The sequence below is a fragment of the Amblyraja radiata genome, chromosome 5, assembly GCF_010909765.2.
Source record: "Amblyraja radiata isolate CabotCenter1 chromosome 5, sAmbRad1.1.pri, whole genome shotgun sequence".
Lineage (NCBI taxonomy): Eukaryota > Metazoa > Chordata > Chondrichthyes > Rajiformes > Rajidae > Amblyraja > Amblyraja radiata.
The window spans coordinates 4,706,534-4,723,964 of NC_045960.1; the positions used below are offsets into that span (position 1 = coordinate 4,706,534).

Consider the following 17,431-nt stretch of genomic DNA (forward strand, 5'->3'; position numbering starts at 1 on the left):
CTTCTCTCCAGAGATGTTGCCTGTCCCGCTGAGTTACTCCAGCTTTTTGTGCCTGTCCCCAATCTCGCCCGCTTTGTCCGCGTTTTACATTCTAGATACAGAGAACTGCAGATGTTGGTTAATAACAACAAAAAGACAGAAAGTGCTGGAGTAACTCAACGGGCCAGACAGCATCTGTGGAGAGAAGGAATGGGCGACGTTTCAAGTCGAGAGTCATAGAGTGATACAGCGTGGAAACAGGCCCTTCGACCCCTCTTGCCCACACCGGACAACACGTCCCAGCTACACTAGTCCCACCTGCCAACATTTGGTCCATATCCCTCCAAACCTGTCCTATCCATGTACCTGTCTAACTGTTTCTTAAACGATGGGATAGTCCCAGCCTCAACTACCTCCTCTGGCAGTTTGTTCCATACACCCACCAACCTTTGTGTGAAAAAGTTACCCCTCAAATTCCTATTAAATCTTTCCTCCTTCACCTTAAACCTATGTCCTCTGGTTCTCGATTCCCCTACTCTGGGCAAGGCTTCTTCTTGATCAGTGAGAGTGAATTCTCTGCCCCGGTGGAGGCCGGTTCTCTGGATGCTTTCAAGAGAGAGCTAGATAGGGCTCTTAAAAATAGCGGAGTCAGGGGATATGGGGAGAAGGCAGGAGAATGGGGTTAGGAGGGAGAGATCGATCAGACATGATTGGATGGCGGGGTAGTCTTGGTGGGCCGAATGGCCTAATTCTGCTGCTATTACTTATGACCTTGTGAGGGAGACACGGGGATACGGCAGGGTAATCGGGGTCAGTCTGTGTATTAAGCATGGATGATGCGATGTTTGGACAGCATGACCAGCAGTGAGGTGGAAGCGACGCTTTGATTTGTATCGCTGCTGCTGCTGGAAGTGGGCGTGGACGTTGCTATTCAGTCTAGGAAGCCCCGGGACCATCTTCCACCCTCCGGGAGAAGAGGCGAGCAGTCCCGGCAAACCCCGAGGCCAGCCGAGTGTGGAGCAGCAAGTGGCAGTGTCTTGTCTTGTACAGTGGCAGTGCCCGTCTCATCCCACCCCCCGGCCATGGGCTCCACGTGAATGTGCCCGCTGCTCCAAACGCCAGCAAGGATTTTCTCCTCTCTCCTCTCTCCCCCTTGTCCGCTACCAGCCAGCCAGGGAGCCAGGAGGTTGAAGGACGCGGACCTAGCCACGCGTGCGGAGGCCAGGAGAGGAGGAAGAGATGGATCCTGGAGTCCAGAGCAGCCTTCTGCTGTACCTGCTTCTCTCCTGCCCCTATACGTCCCGGGCAGCGCAGGCAAGTAGTCTCTCTCACTCTCCGCCCGCTCTGTAGCGAGATACTCATAGGACTGGAGTCAGGCAGCATCTGTGGAGAACACACGGACCCTTCTTCTTCAGGCTCAAGAAGGGTCCCGACCCCAAATGTTATAATATCTTTCCTCCATCTGTTCCATATCTCTACATCACCGTCTACATCTCTCGTTTCCCTCTCCCCCTGACTCTCAGTCTGAAGAAACCCAAACATTCCCTTTCACCAGAGATGCTGCCTGTCCCGCTGAGTTACTCCAGCATTTTGTCTTACATTTTATCTCTGTTTGCTTGTTTGTCACTTCCCAGCTAACAATGATCTAACCTACATTTTCCTGGAACTCCATCCCATTTGATGTCTCGTTTTCACACCTCACCCTTCCATATCTCTGTGTCTCCCTTCCCTCTCTCCTGACTCTCAGTCTGAAGAAGGGTCTCGACCCGAAACGTTTTCTTCTCTCCAGAGATGCTGCCTGCCCCGCTGAGTTACCCCAGCACTTTGTGACAATCTTCGATTTAAACCAGGCATCTGCAGTTCCTTCCCGCACAAGTTATTTGCAACTTTATCCTGTTCCCTTGATTAGCGAGGGTGCCAGGAGTTACGGGGAGAAGGCAGGAGAATGGGGTTGAGAGGGAGAGATAGATCTGCAATGGATCAGTAGTAGGTTCGATGGGCCGAATGGCCTGATTCCGCCCCTATAACTTACGAACGCCAGAGATGCATCTGCATGCAGTTCCTTGTTTATACGGCAGGTCATTTGTTGCCAGTTTGCTCGTAAACGAGCAAACTGACAACATATAACCTGCCGTAGGAAGGAACTGCAGATGCTGGTTTAAATCGAAGATAGACACAAAATCCTGGAGTAACTCAGCGGGACAGGCAGCATCTCTGGAGAGAGACACAACATGCTGGAGTAACTCAGCGGGACAGGCAGCATCTCTGGAGAGAGACACAACATGCTGGAGTAACTCAGCGGGACAGGCAGCATCTCTGGAGAAAAGGAATGGGTGACGTTTCGGGTCGAGACCCTCTTCTTCAGACTCAAAATAACCTGCGGCTGGGATATTGAAGGTTGCGAGAGGTTCTGGTGACCCGCTGGTTCAGCCCACGCTGTCTCACGGACGGTGTGTGATAGATGCCCGTGCGTGCGTCCGGACTAAACAAATCTCCAACATCAAGTGCATCGAAATTTGCTGGTCTAATGACTGACTGCACACTAATAACAGCCTGGTTCAGTGGTATTCACGCCGCGAGTCCGTAACCCTGCCTTAACCAAGTCCCAGACTCTGGTCATCCAATGTCTACCCATCACCCGCCCCTCCTCTCTCCCAGCCCCACCTCTACAATCAGCCTGAACAAGGGTCCCAACCCGAAACGTCACCTGCCCATGTTCTCCAGAGATGCTGCCTGACCCACTGAGTTACTCCAGCACTCTGTGTCTCCCTCCAGAGTTGCTGCCTGACCCACTGAGTTACTCCAGCACTCTGTGTCTCTCTCCAGAGATGCTGCCTGTCCCGCTGAGTTACTCCAGCACTTTGTGTCTCTCTCCAGAGATGCTGCCTGTCCCGCTGAGTTACTCCAGCACTTTGTGTCTCTCTCCAGAGATGCTGCCTGACCCACTGAGTTACTCCAGCACTCTGTGTCTCTCTCCAGAGATGCTGCCTGTCCCGCTGAGTTACTCCAGCACTCTGTGTCTCTCTCCAGAGATGCTGCCTGTCCCGCTGAGTTACTCCAGCACTTTGTGTCTCTCTCCAGAGATGCTGCCTGACCCACTGAGTTACTCCAGCACTCTGTGTCTCTCTCCAGAGATGCTGCCTGTCCCGCTGAGTTACTCCAGCACTTTGTGTCTCTCTCCAGAGATGCTGCCTGTCCCGCTGAGTTACTCCAGCACTCTGTGTCCTTTATTGCTCTATTATGGTCTAGTTACGTAGTATTACTGATTATTAATGTGTGTAGTATTACTGATTATTGTATATTCATTGATGTTTTATGTTTATGGGCATGTTAAGCTGCAGAAAGGTAGAATTTCATTGTTCCCTTTCGGGATATGTGACTGGGTCTAGTTACCCAGTATTACTGATGAACCAAAGATAGACACAATATGCTGGATGTAACTCAGCGGGACGGGCAGCATCTCTGGAGAGAGACACAACATGCTGGAGTAACTCAGCGGGACAGGCAGCATGGCTGGAGAGAGACACAAAATGATGGAGTAACTCAGCGGGACAGGCAGCATCTCTGGAGAGAAGGAATGGGCGACGTTCTGGGTCGAGACCCGTCTTCAGACTGAGAGTCAGAGGAGAGGAAGACAGAGATAAGGAAGGGTAAGGTGTGAAAATGAGACATGATGAACAATTTTGCATAAACCAGCATCTGCAGTTCCTTCTTTCTACATCCCAAGGTGAGGTGGTCTTCAATGTTTAGGAAGCTTGTGGAGTTGTCTCGGTTATTTCTTGATTAGTACGGGTGTCAGGGGTTATGGGGAGAAGGCAGGAGAATGGGGTTGAGAGGGAGAGATAGATCAGCCATGATTGAATGGCGGAGTAGACGATGGGTTGAATGGCCTAATTCTACTATCACATGACCTTATGACACAGCACAGGGCTGGATTAGAGCAGAATGTCGGGCTAATTATAATCCCCAGTGATAGACTATCTACTACAACCAAGTTCCCAGTGACAGGACTCACAGAGGATAAAAATACACTTTGCCCAGTCCATCACACACACCAGTCTCCCCACCATTAACTCCATCTACATTTCATACTGCCTCAAGAAAGCAGCCAACATCATCAAGGATCCTTCCCACCCCCGTGAGTCCTCCTTCTCCCTGTTCCTTTCAGGCAAAAGAGCAAGAAGCTTGAAAGCGCGAACCACCAGACACAGGAACAGCTTCTTCCCCTCTGTTATCAGGCTTCTGAACGGCCCTTCCATAAGCTAGGGTTCTGTCCAATCCACCTCTACCCCATTGAGGACATTGGACTTTGTCTCTGGAACTGGTGCTGGAATTAGGACATTTGGCCCATGAAGTCTACTCCCCAATTCAATTGCGGCTGATCTAATGTTTCCTCTCAACCCCATTCATCTGCCTTCTCCCACAAGTAAGAATTTCATTGTTCTATCTGGGACATATAACAATTTCACCCAGAGAGTTGTGAATTTATGGAATTCCCTGCCACAGAGGGCAGTGGAGGCCAAATCACTGGATGGATTTAAGAGAGAGTTAGATAGAGCTCTAGGGACTAGTGGAATCAAGGGATATGGGGAGAAGGCAGGCACGGGTTATTGATTGGGGACGATCAGCAATGAATGGCGGTGCTGGCTCAAAGGGCCGAATGGCCTCCTGCACCTATTTTCTATGTTTCTATGATGTTATAACCAAGCCCCAGACGCTGGTGATCCAATGTCTACCTATCACCTGCCCCTCCTCTCTCCCAGCCCCACCTCTCCCCACCTCTACAATCAGTCTGAACAAGGGTCCCAACCCGAAACGTCACCTGTCCATGTTCTCCAGAGATGATGCCTGACCCGCTGAGTTACTCCAGCACTTTGTGTCTCTCTCAGAGATGCTGCCTGACCCACTGAGTTACTCCAGCACTTTGTGTCTTTTTTTTGTAAACCAGCATCTGCAGTTCCATACATCCACAAACCTAAAACCAAACCTTCCAGCTCCTTGATCCACCAATGTCCAAGTCCCTATTCTACTTGAGGCAGGTCCTCTATTTCACCTGTACCTGTCCTAGTGACCACCATTGTCACATTCCACTGTTCTTAGACTTTGCTTCATGAAGTTCTGCTCCTCGTCCTGATGTCGTGGTCTTCAGAACCACAGTTCTATACCTGTCATGGGTTCTGGCCCTCTGTCCCAGCACTGGCCATCTCTCTCCCTTATTCCACCCGCTTCTGGCCTCCCACTCCACTGAGTTCTTGTCCCTATTCCAGGTCACGCAGCATCTGTGGAAGGTCCAAAGAAGGGTCCTGACCCGAAGCATCACCCATCCATGTTCTCCACTTTTTGTCTTTTCATCTCTGGCCTTTGCCCTACCATCTGCCATTCAACCTCCCCCCCCCCCCCCCCCCCCACCCTCCTGACCCCCACCTGTACCCACCTATCACTTGCCAGTCTTTGACCTGCCCATCCACTCATCTAGCTTTCATTCCCTCCCTCCCACTGCAATCACTGAACAAGGATCCTGATTGAAACATCACTTATCCATGTTCCCCAGAGATGCTGCTAGACCCGCTGAGTTACTCCAGCAATTTGTGTTGACTTTTTAAGTTCTTATAGTGACTCCGCTATCAGCTAGTGCGTTCCCAGTTCCAAACACCCTCTGGGTGAAAAAAATCTTCTTTAGATCCCCTCTAACTTTTTTTTAGTTAAGTTTAGAGATACGGCACGGAAACAGGCCCTTCGGCCCACCGGGTCCGCGCCGACCAGCGATCCCCGCACATTAACACTATCCCACACCCACTAGAAAAATTTTCACATTTACCAAGCCAATTAACCTACAAACCTGTACGTCTTTGGAGTGTGGGAGGAAACCGAAGATCCCGGAGAAAACCCACGCAGGTCACGGGGAGAACGTGGAAACTCTGTACAGACAGCACCCGTAGTCAGAATCGATCCCGGGTCTCTGGCGCTGCATTCGCTGTAAGGCAGGACATATCATATCTGCCTCCACCACCACCCCTGGCAGCATGTTCCAGGCACCCACCTGGAATCTTGCCCCGCACATCTCCTTTAAACTTTGTCCTTGGGACCCTAAAAATACGCCCTCTAGTCTTTGACGTTTCCACCCTGGGTAAAAAGGTTCTGCCTGTCTACTCTATCTATGCCTCTCATCATTTTTATAAACTGCTATCAGGTCTCTTTTATAAACTGCTACCTGGAATATTGTGTGCAGTTTTGGTCCCCTAATTTGAGGAAGGACATTCTTGCAGCGTAGGTTCACAAGGTTAATTCCCGGGATGGCGGGACTGTCATATGCTGAGAGAATGGAGCAGCTGGGCTTGTACACTCTGGAGTTTAGAAGGATGAGAGGAGATCTCATTGAAACATATAAGATTGTTAAGGGCTTGGACACGCTAGAGGCAGGAAACATGTTCCCGATGTTGGGGGAGTCCAGAACCAGGGGCCACAGTTTAAGAATAAGGAGTAAGCCATTTAGAACGGAGACGAGGAAACACTTTTTCACACAGAGAGTGGTGAGTCTGTGGAATTCTCTGCCTCAGAGGGCGATGGAGGCAGGTTCTCTGGATGCTTTCAAGAGAGGCTCTTAAAGATAGCGGAGTCAGGGGATATGGGGAGAAGGCAGGAACGGGATACTGATTGTGGATGATCAGCCATGATCACATTGAATGGCGATGCTGGCTCGAAGGGCCGAATGGCCTACTCCTGTACCTATTGTCTATTGCTTCTCCTTAGCCTCTGACAGTCCAGAGAAAACACCCCAAGTCTGTCCATCCGCTCCCTGTTGCTAATCCCCTCTAATCCAGGAGCGCTCTGGTAAACCTCCTCTGCACCCTCTCCAAAGCCTCCACATCCTTCCTGTAATGGGGCGACTGGAACTCCGTGCAGTACTTCAAATGCACTCTAGCTAAAGGCCCATGAAGCTGCAATGTTGCACGATCCGTTCCTGCTTTTATATTGTACCGTATGTCTACCTTAGCTACCTCCGCTACAGCTACCAGGAGTCTTTGAACACCAAGCTCCCACACTGGGTCCTTGAATGTCATGGCTGCTTTCCCGAGGCAGCCTCAAGTGAGTCACAAGGAACTGCACATGCTGGAATCTGGAGCAAAAGGAAAGTGTAGTATGGGGTGTTTAAGAAGGAACTGCAAATGCTGGAACAATCGAAGGTAGACAAAAATGCTGGAGAAACTCAGCGGGTGCAGCAGCATCTATGGAGCGAAGGAATGGGTGACGTTTCGGGTCAAGACCCTTCTTCAGAGTTTGATCAGTTCAGATTAAAGCAGCACGATGGCTGAGTGGTTGAGTTGCAGCCTCACAGCGCCAGAGACCCAGGTTCGACCCTGACTATGGATGCTGCCTGTACCTTCTTCCTATGGCCGCGTGGGTTTTCTCCAGGTGCTCCGGTTTCCTCCCACACTCTGAAGACGTCTGGGTTTGTGGTTAATTGGCTTCTGTGAATTGTAAATTGAGCCTAGTGTGTAGGATAGTGCTAGTGTACGGGGTGATCGCTGGTCGGCATGGACTCGATGGGCCGAAGGGCCTGTATTGTTAAAGTCTGAAACTCTAAAGATGCTAGCAGTGTATGCTATAGTATAGACTCTGCATGTTCATTATTTGTGGAGGTAAATTCTAGTATATTCCTTGAACAACACAGCGAGACTGTCCGGATTAAATCCCTGTGCTCTTCCTGCAATGTACAGGGCTGTCTGAGCCGGCAGAAGGTGCTCGTTGCCATCCGGCAAATGCAGCAGCTGCTGAAAGGGCAGGAGAACCGCTTTGTTGACGGGATCCACACCATGAAGGCCAAGCTGTCGACCTTGCAGCTCTCTGTCTCCAGACCCACCGCAAACCAGCGCTCAGGTACGCTTCACTTTCCGTGTCAGAGACGCAGCGAGTGTGGAAAAACAGGCCCATCCACCCACCGAGTCCTCGCCGACCATCAACTCCCCATTTACACTCATCCCACACCGATCTAATCCAACATTATGCTCCCCATCTCCCGGTTACTCAACACTTCAACTCCCCCTCCCATTCCCACACTGACCTCTCTGTCCTGGGCCTCCTCCATTATCAGAGTGAGGCCCAGCACAAATTGGAGGAACAGCGTCTAATATTTCACTTGGGCAGCGGTATGAACATTGACTTCTCCAACCAAGTAGCCCTTGCTTTCCCTCTCTGTCCATCCCTCCCCTTCCCAGTTCTCCCACCAGTCTGACTGTCTCCTGATTACATTTTATCTCTGTTTGCTTCGTTGTCACCTTCTCCCAGCTAACAATGATCTATCCTGCATGTTCCTTGATCCTCATCTCCTTTGATGTCTCCTTTTCACACCTTACACTTCATTAGCTCTCTCTGTCTCCCTCTCCCCAGACTCCCAGTCCGAAGAAGGGTCTCGACCCGAAACATCGCCCATTCCTTCTCTCCAGAGATGCTGCCTGTCCTGCTGAGTTACTCCAGCATTTTGAGTCCATCTTCGGTGTAAACCAGCATCTGCAGTTCCTTTCTACACATTACTCTCTCCACATTTGTTGTCGATTTTCCCCAGATTCTACCACACCGTGTACACTAGGACGATTTTGAAGCCTTTAAACAGACTTTAGAGATACAACATGGAAATGGGCCCTTTGGCTCACCAGCGAACACCTCGTACTATCCCACACACCAGGGACAATTTACAATTTTTACCAAAGCCATTAACCTACAAACCTGTACGTATTTGGAGTGTGGGAGGAAACTGGAGCACCCGGAGAAAACCCACGTGGTCGCAGGGAGAACGTGCAAACTCCGTACAGACAGCACCCATAGTCAGGGTCGAACCCGAGTCTCTGGCACTGTGAGGCAGCGACTCTACCTCCGCCCACCAGTTATACATTCGTTCTATGGGGTCAACAGCCATGATGTACGAGTGTGCAACAGACATCTCTATCTGTTGCAGCCCTGCTCCTGAAGGTAGAAACAAGGAACAGCGAATGCTGCTTTATACACAAAAGGACGCAAAGTTCAGGAGTAACTCAGTGGGACAGGCAGCATCTTTGGAGGACATGGGTGGGCAACATTTCGGGTCGGGATCTTTCTTGCTCTTTGCACTTCAACTTGTTTCCCCTCCTTCTCGACTCTAACAAAGCATCTCCAGTCACAATCATTAATTCACCCCATCTATGCCCCTCGTGATTTTATAAATCTCGAAAGCAGCTGCCTTACAGCGCCGGAGATCCGGGTTCGATATTGACCTCAGGTGCAGCCTGTGTGGAGTTTGCACGTTCTCCCTGTGATCACGTGGGTTTCTTCTGGGTTTCCCCCACATGCTGAAGTTGTGGAGGTTTACAGGTTAATTGTCTCTCTGTAAACTGCCCCTAGTGTATAGGGAGTGGATACAAAAGTGGGATAACAGAACTAGTGTGTATGGGTGATCAGTGGACTCGGTGGGCTGAAGAGCCTGTTTCCATGCTATATCTCCAAACTAAACTAAACTATAAGGTCACCCGTCAGCCTCCAACACTTCAGGGAAAAAGGTCTAAGCCTGTCCAGCTTCTGTAAAAAACATGTTTGCACATGTTACAGTTAATGACATCCTTCCTATAGTGGGTAGACAAAAAAGCTGGAGAAACTCATCTATGGAGAGAATGAATAGGCGACGTTTCAGGTCAAGACCCTTCTTCAGACTGATGTCGGGGGGAGGGTGTGGGGGGTGGGAAAAAGAAAGGAAGAGGCGGAGACAGTAGGTTTGAGGGAGAGCTGGGAATGGGAGGGGAAGGAGGGAGAAAGCTAGGACTACCTGAAATTGGAGAAGTCAATGTAAACTACCCAAGTAAATTATGAGGTGCTGTTCCTCCAATTTACGGTGGGCCTCACTCTGGCAATGGAGGAGGCCCAGGATAGAAAAGTCGGATTCGGAATGGGAGGGGGAGTTGAAGTGCTGAGCCACCGGGAGATCAGGTTGGTTATTGCAAACTGAGCAGTGGTGTTGGGCGAAGCGATCGCCAAGCCTACGCTTGGTCTCACCGATGTAGAGAAGACTGAGCGGAGATGTTCCTTCCTATAGTGGGTGACTATGTATCTGCACCCCTTGATCTACCTGTTCTACAACACATCTTGGGTCTGCAATTCAAATTTTAATCCAACTCTCTTCCCACCAAAGATAGACACAAAATGCTGGAGTAACTCAGCGGGACAGGTAGTATCCCTGCAGAGAAGGAATGGGAGACGTTTTGGGTCGAGACCCTTCTTCAGACTGAGAGTCAGGGGAGAGTGAGTCTAAAGATATGGAAGGGTAAGGTGTGAAAATGACAAATCAAAGCAGGAAATACAAAATGGTTCATTGTCCGTTACGGAGGAGGTGACAACGAGGTTTACAATCAGAAATTCTCCGCATATTGTTATCAATTCCCCCCAGATTCTATTACTTCCCACACACTAGGGTGATTTTCGAAGACTTTAGACAGATTTTAAAAGACACAGCGTGGAAACAGGCCCTTCGGCCCACCGAGTCCGCGCCGACCAGCGATCCTCCCGTACACGAGCACTATCCCACACACTTGGGACAAATTACAAATAACAGAAGCCGATTAACCTACAAGGCCGCACGTATTTGGAATGTGGGAGGGAACCGGAGCACCCACGGTCACGGGGAGAACGTGCAAACTCCGTACAGACAGCACTCGTAGTGGGGATGGAACCTGGGTTTATGATGCTGTAAGGCAGTAGCTCTACCCGCTGTGCCACCGTGACGCCCCAATTAACCTACAAACCCGCACGTCTTTGGCATGATCTTTTTCCACGGCAAGAATAACTAATGACTCCACTCCAGTGAATTTAAATCCACCAGCGGCTATTTAAACACAGCATAGCTATTTAAATATTCACCGCGGGCAGGTGTACAAATACTGCGTTATATGAACCGCAGCATGCCGGACACATTTTTCTCATCACATTTTGAAAGCACGTCTCTCTTGCGCACACAATACAAAATAAACACGGCACCATGTGTCCCCGTGGGTCGACAATCCACCGCACCATTTTCGAGTTTAAATATTATTCTACGTGGTTTGTGGCCATTCTCACAGCTCCAAGGTTTCCTTTTAATAGAATCACAGAACTGGTGTGGCACAGAGGGAGGGAGGCCATTCAACCATTGAATCCATGCCAGCCTCTTGCAGAACAGCATATTCAATGGCATCCTCCTTGACTGAAGGACAGCTCGATTGCAATAATGTGAAGTCTTTCAGCTGACTGGGTAGCGCACTTCAAAAGCTTTGCTCTGCACCAAGTAATAACAAACCAGTCAAGTCAAGTCACTTTTATTTCTATAGCACGTTTAAACAACAACTCTCATTGACCAAAGTGCTTTACATTGGTGGAGTTATTAACTTTATACAACATTGGTCCATAGATTAAGTACATACATAAGTACATACATATAGCCCTCACTCAGAGGACGTCAAGAAAGGCTTGAGAGTAAAGATGAGTTTTAAGTCTCGACATAAAGGAGTCGATGGAGGGGGCAGTTCTGATGGGAAGAGGGATGCTGTTCCACAGTCTAGGAGCTGCAACCGCAAAGGCGCGGTCGCCCCTGAGCTTATGCCTAGACCGCGGGATGTTCAGCAACCCCAAGTTGGCCGATCTGAGGGACCTGGAGGTGGTGTGGTGGGTAAGCAGACTTTTGATGTAGGTGGGGGCAAGCCCGTTAAGGGTTTTGTAGACATAGAGGAGGGTCTTGAAATTTATTCGGAACCACACAGGGAGCCAGTGGAGAGAGGCCAGGATCGGGGTGATGTGGTCCCTTTATCGGGTGCCCGTCAGGAGTCTCGCTGTGGCGTTTTGGACCAGTTGCAGGCGGGACAGGGAAAATTGGCTGATGCCAGTGTAAACTGTTTGTTAGACGAATGCCCTGCTAATTAGTTCCCATCAAGTGCCAATCTAATTCACCCCTGAAAACCTTTTGATTATCTCCATCACACTGACATAGGGTTTCAGCACATAATTGAGCGTTTAACATCACTAGGCCTGTACTCGCTGGAGTTTAGAAGAACGAGGGGGGACCTCATTGAAACTTACCGAATAGTGAAAGGCTTGGATAGAGTGGATGTGGAGAGGATGTTTCCACTAGAGGGAGAGTCTAGAACCAGAGGGCACAGTCCCAGAATGTATGTAGAAAGGAGATGAGGAGGAATTTCTTTAGTGGTGAATCTGTGGAATACATTGCCACAGAAGGCTGTGGAGGCCAAGTCAATGGGTATTTGTAATTGGGGAGAATGGGGTTGAGAGGGAAAGGTAGATAAGCCATGGTTGAATGGCAGGGCAGACTCAATGGGCTGAATGGCCTAATCCTACTCCTATGATTTATGAACTTAATGGGATATGGGCTAAAAGAGGGCTGGTGCCCCCTGATACGACATTGGCTAAATTATTTGTTACTTTGTCCCGCAAAGTCACGGATCTCCAGTTAACCTCTGGGGCTGTTATCTCCAATCAAAACTGGAGATCATATTGTCACGGCATATATATCACACACACCTCTGAAATGGTTTATAGGACGTGGAGTCTTTGTAGACAGTGCAGTTTGCCAGAATGATTCCAGGATTAGAGGGTTAGGCAGATTTAAACGTTGTGATAGTCCTTGCCTCAACTACCTCCTCCGGCAGCTTGTTCCTTACGCCCGTCACCCTTTGTGTAGAATAGTTGCCCCTCAGGTGCCTATTAAATCAGAATCAGAATCAGAATCACACTTTTTTCGCCAAGTATGTTTTACAACATACGAGGAATTTCATTGGCCAGGTCAGTCATACAATTAAAAGCAGCAGACTCAAAAACACATTTTAATATAAACATCCACCACAGTGACTCCTACACATTCCTCACTGTGATGGAAGGCAAAATAAAGTTCAAGTCTCTTCCCCCTTTCAACTTAAACCTATGTCCTCTGGTTCTCGATTGTCCTGCTCTGGGCAAGATGCTGTGTGTGTTTACCCGATCTATTCCTGTCATCATCTTATATCTACACGACCACCCCCTCATCCTCCATGTACATCCTCCATGGAATAAAGTTCTAACCTGCCCAAACTATTCTGTTAACTCAGGCCCTCGAGCTGCCAGACATACAAGCCTCAGGATAGACACAAAGTGCTGGTCTATTCTGTATTCATGCCCACTATGTTCTGTTGTGCTGAAGCAAAGCAAGAATTTCAGGGACACATGACAATAAACTCTCTTGAATCTTGAATCTTGGAGTAACTCAGCGGGACAGGCTGAGGGGATGGGTAATGATTCAGATTGAGACCCTTCTTCAAACAACTCGGACAGGCGTGGGTTGCTTTTTCTCTGGGATGGTGGAGGTCGAGGGGGTGCTGATAGAAAGATACAAAATGAGGAGAGGCATAGATGAGGTCGACAGTCACAACCTTTTTCCCACGGTACAAGTATGCAAAACGAGAGGGCATAGCTTTAAGGTGAGAGGGTGCATGGAGTTATGCGGCACAGAAAAAGGCCCTTCAGCCCACTGCGCCCATGCTAAACTATTTGCCCATTTACATTCATTCTATCTGCTTGTTCTAGGACCCAATCCTAGAACCCAATCTTGTCTATTTAGGTATCTGTCTAAATACTTTATAAACCTCACAGTTATATATCAGATGCCACCATCTTCTCTGGCAGCATGACCCTGATATCAACCACTCTCTGTAACACAAACCTATCCCTCAGATCCCCTTTCAAACTTCTGCTTCTCCCCCTTCCCTGCAATAGCCCACCAGGGTGTGAGTTCTCTGTCTCCCACCAACTGTTTGTCAGGAGGAGGTGGGGAATGGAGGTGAGGTGGAGTGTGATAGTGGAGAGAGAGCTCATCTCTCCAAATTTATTTAATTCGAGTACCAGTGAAGTAACTCCTCAATTATACCCCCTGTGCATAGGGGAGAGGGTAGGACTGAAGATGTGCTGGTTGGGTTGCTCCTGGGCCTGGCCAAGCTGGCCATCCGCGAGTCACGGCACCAGGGGTAAGAGGACTCTGCTCGAGCCAGCCGCCTGCCCCTTTTCCGGGGTCATGTCCGTGCCCGGGTGGTGTTAGAGAGGGACTACGCCTGGGATTTCCGGGACCGCTGGGCACCACGGGGGGGGTTGAATACATCTTTGACAAGGAGTGTAAGATTGTTGTATAATAGTGTATCGTTTGTGGTGTATTACGGTGGTGGGTTCTGCTTTGGTTTTTACTGCACTGTACATATTATTTTAATATTTGAATAGATATTTTTGATTAAAGAAAAATAGCGGCAGAGTTGCTGCCTCACAGCTCCAGAGACCCGGGTTCAATCCTGACTATAGGTGCTGCCCGTACAGAGTTTGTACGTTCTCCCTGTGACCGCGTGGGTTTTCTCCGGGTGCTCCGGTTTCCTCCCACACTCCAAAGAATTACAGGTTTGTAGGCTAATTGGCTATGGTAAAATTGTAAATTGTCCCCAGGGGGTAGAATGGTGTTAGTGTATGGGAATCGCTAGTCGGTGCAGACTCGGTGGGCTGAAGGGCCTGTTTCCGCGCTGTATCTCTAAACTAAACTAAACAAGGGTCTCTAACAGTAAGCAAACAATAGGACAAAGGAAGTAAAGACATGCAAGTTTGTAAGTTAATTAGCTTTTGTGAATTGTAAACTGTCCCTAGTGTGTAGGATAGTGCTAGTGTACGGGGGGATCGCTGGTCGGTGCCGACTCAGTGGGCCGAAGGGTCTGTTTCCAACTCTGTGTCTCTAAATCTAACTTTGAGGTAAGGTGGGCTCTGCTCAGACTCTCTTTCTCTCTCTCATTCAGCGGTGTTGTGTCCTTCGCTGGAGGCCCCCAGGCACGGCAAGAAGCTTGGCTCCAAGTACAGCATGGACCACGAGGTGCACTTCATCTGCCTGCCTGGGTATCAGCTGAGCGGCTCCAGCACCAGAGTGTGTCAGGCTAGCAGGCGGTGGACGGGCAGTACAGCCAACTGCACAGGTACCTCTCCTTCCCACTCCCACCACAGCATGGCCTTGGTTCGCCAAAGCCTCCCCAGCCCACACCGCTGCCCGGGGAATGAAACACCATCCTCATCGGCTTTGGTCACGAACAAACTCACCTCCATTACAAACTTGTCCTGTCAGTGTAAGGAGCTTTGACTGGAGCGGTGGAGGCGGGTGGGTTGAGGTTTATCATTGTCACATGCTCCAAGGTACAGATTACATGTTATTTAATCAAAGTGGATAATGCTTAAATGGACACGATCAAGCCAACTTTACCTTTTAATAGATATAGCACAGAAACAGGCCCTTCGGCCAACTGAGTCCATGCTGACCCCATGCACTAACACTACCCTACACACTAGGGGACGATTTACAATTCACAGAAGCCAATGAAACTATGATCTTGTGCATCTTTCCTTCTTTTGTCCTACCCTCTGCTCACTGCCCCGTGCTTAGTTTAGTTTAGAGATACAGTGTGGAAACAGGCCCTTCTGGCCCACCGAGTCCACACCGACCAATGAGCATCTATACACTAGTTCTATCCCACACACTCGGGACAATTTAAAAACTAAAAATCATTTTATCAGTCGAAACCAAAATATTTAAACTTAAAATCACATAAGGGAATCAAAAATAGTCTTGGAGTCATTGTGGAAACAGGCCCTTCGGCCCAACTTGCCCACATCGACCAACAAGTTCCATCCACACTACTCCCACCTGCCTGCGTTTGGTCCATATCCCTCTAAACCTGTCCTATCCATGTACCTGTCTAACTGTTTCTTAAACATTGGGATAGTCCCAGCCTCAACTACCTCCTCTGGCAGCTTGTTCCATACAGCAGAAGTGACTCTCCGTCATTTTAGAAAACAAACAATGAACTATCCCAGATTTGGGAGGAAACCGGAGCACCCAGAGGAAACCCATGAGGTCCATGGTTCGACGGTACACTTGGTTTGCCATGTAATGAGAGGGTTAATTGAGCCATGAAAATAATAATGACCTGTGCATGGATTAGATATTTAATCTTTATTTATTCTCTATATATATATATAACAATTAGTTAAAACAAATTAGTTATACCAAAGAACACTAACCCTTCAGTAAAACTGTCATTGATTGATCGATCGATTGATCAAGTGGTTGATCGATTGATCAAGTGGTTGGTTGACTGAAAGATACAGCATGTAAACAGGCCCTTCGGCCCACCAAGTCCAAACTGACCATCCATCACCCGTTCACCATTTCTATGTTATCCCACTCTCTCATCCACTCCCTACACACGGGAGGCAATTTTACAGAAGGCCAATTTACCTACAAACCCGCATGTATGGTAATTGCGCAGAATCTCTTGCCCATAGTAGGTGGAATCAAGAACCAGAGGACAAGGGTTTAAGGTGAGAGAGTCATAGAGTCATAGAGTGAAAGTGTGGAAACAGGCCCTTCGGCCCAACTTGCCCACATCGGCCAACAATGTCCCAGCTACACTAGTCCCACCTGCCTGTGTTTGGTCCATATCCCTCCAAACCTGTCCTATCCATGTACCTGTCTAACTGCCAAAGAAAGCTAATGGCATGTTGGCCTTCATAACAAGAGGATTTGAGTATAGGAGTAAAAGAGGTCCTTCTGCAGTTGTACAGGGCCCTGGTGAGACCACACATGGAGTATTGTGTGCAGTTTTGGTCCCCTAATTTGGTCTCCTAATGTGAGGAAGGACATCCTTGCTATTGAGGGAGTGCAGCGTAGGTTCACAAGGTTAATCCCCGGGACTGTCATATGAGGAAAGATTGAAAAGACTAGGCTTGTATTCACTGGAATTTAGAAGGATGAGGAGGAATCTTATAGAAACATATAAAATTATAAAAGGACTGGACAAGCTAGATGCAGGAAAAATGTTCCCAATGTTGGGCGAGTCCAGAACCAGGGGCCACCATCTAAGAATAAAGGGTAGGCCATTTAAAACTGGGATGAGAAAAAACGTTTCCACCCAGAGAGTTGTGAATTTATGGAATTATCTGCCACAGAGGGCAGTGGAGGCCAATTCACTGGATGGATTTAAGAGAGAGTTAGATAGAGCTCTAGGGGCTGGTGGAATCAAGGGATATGGGGAGAAGGCAGGCACGGGTTACTGATTGTGGATGATCAGCCGTGATCACAATGAATGGTGGTGCTGGCTCGAAGGGCCGAATGGCCTCATCCTGCACATATTTTCTATGTTTCTATGTAAACGATGGGATAGTCCCAGCCTCGACTACCTCCTCTGGCAGCTTGTTCCATACACCCACCACCCTTTGTGTGAAAAAGTTACCCCTCGGATTCCTATTAAATCACCTTAAACCTATGTCCTCTGCTCCTCGATTCCCCTACTCAGAGATTCTGTGCATCTACTCGATCTATTCCTCTCATGATTTTGTACACCTCTATAAGATCTCCCCTCATCCTCCTGCGCTCCATGGAATAGAGACC

At 48.8% G+C, this 17,431-nt stretch overlaps 1 protein-coding gene across 1 annotated transcript in view; it reads left to right on the forward strand.

Moving 5' to 3' along the window:
• The first annotated feature begins 904 nt into the window (after positions 1-904).
• The window catches only part of fbln7 (fibulin 7), a 40,600-nt gene continuing 24,073 nt past the window's right edge, over positions 905-17,431 (forward strand). Inside the window, exons 1-3 of the mRNA XM_033020530.1 lie at positions 905-1,293; positions 7,698-7,857; positions 14,790-14,963. Coding sequence (XP_032876421.1) covers positions 1,219-1,293; positions 7,698-7,857; positions 14,790-14,963 — 409 coding nt within the window. The 5' untranslated portion in view covers positions 905-1,218. The remainder of the gene's footprint in view (positions 1,294-7,697; positions 7,858-14,789; positions 14,964-17,431) is intronic.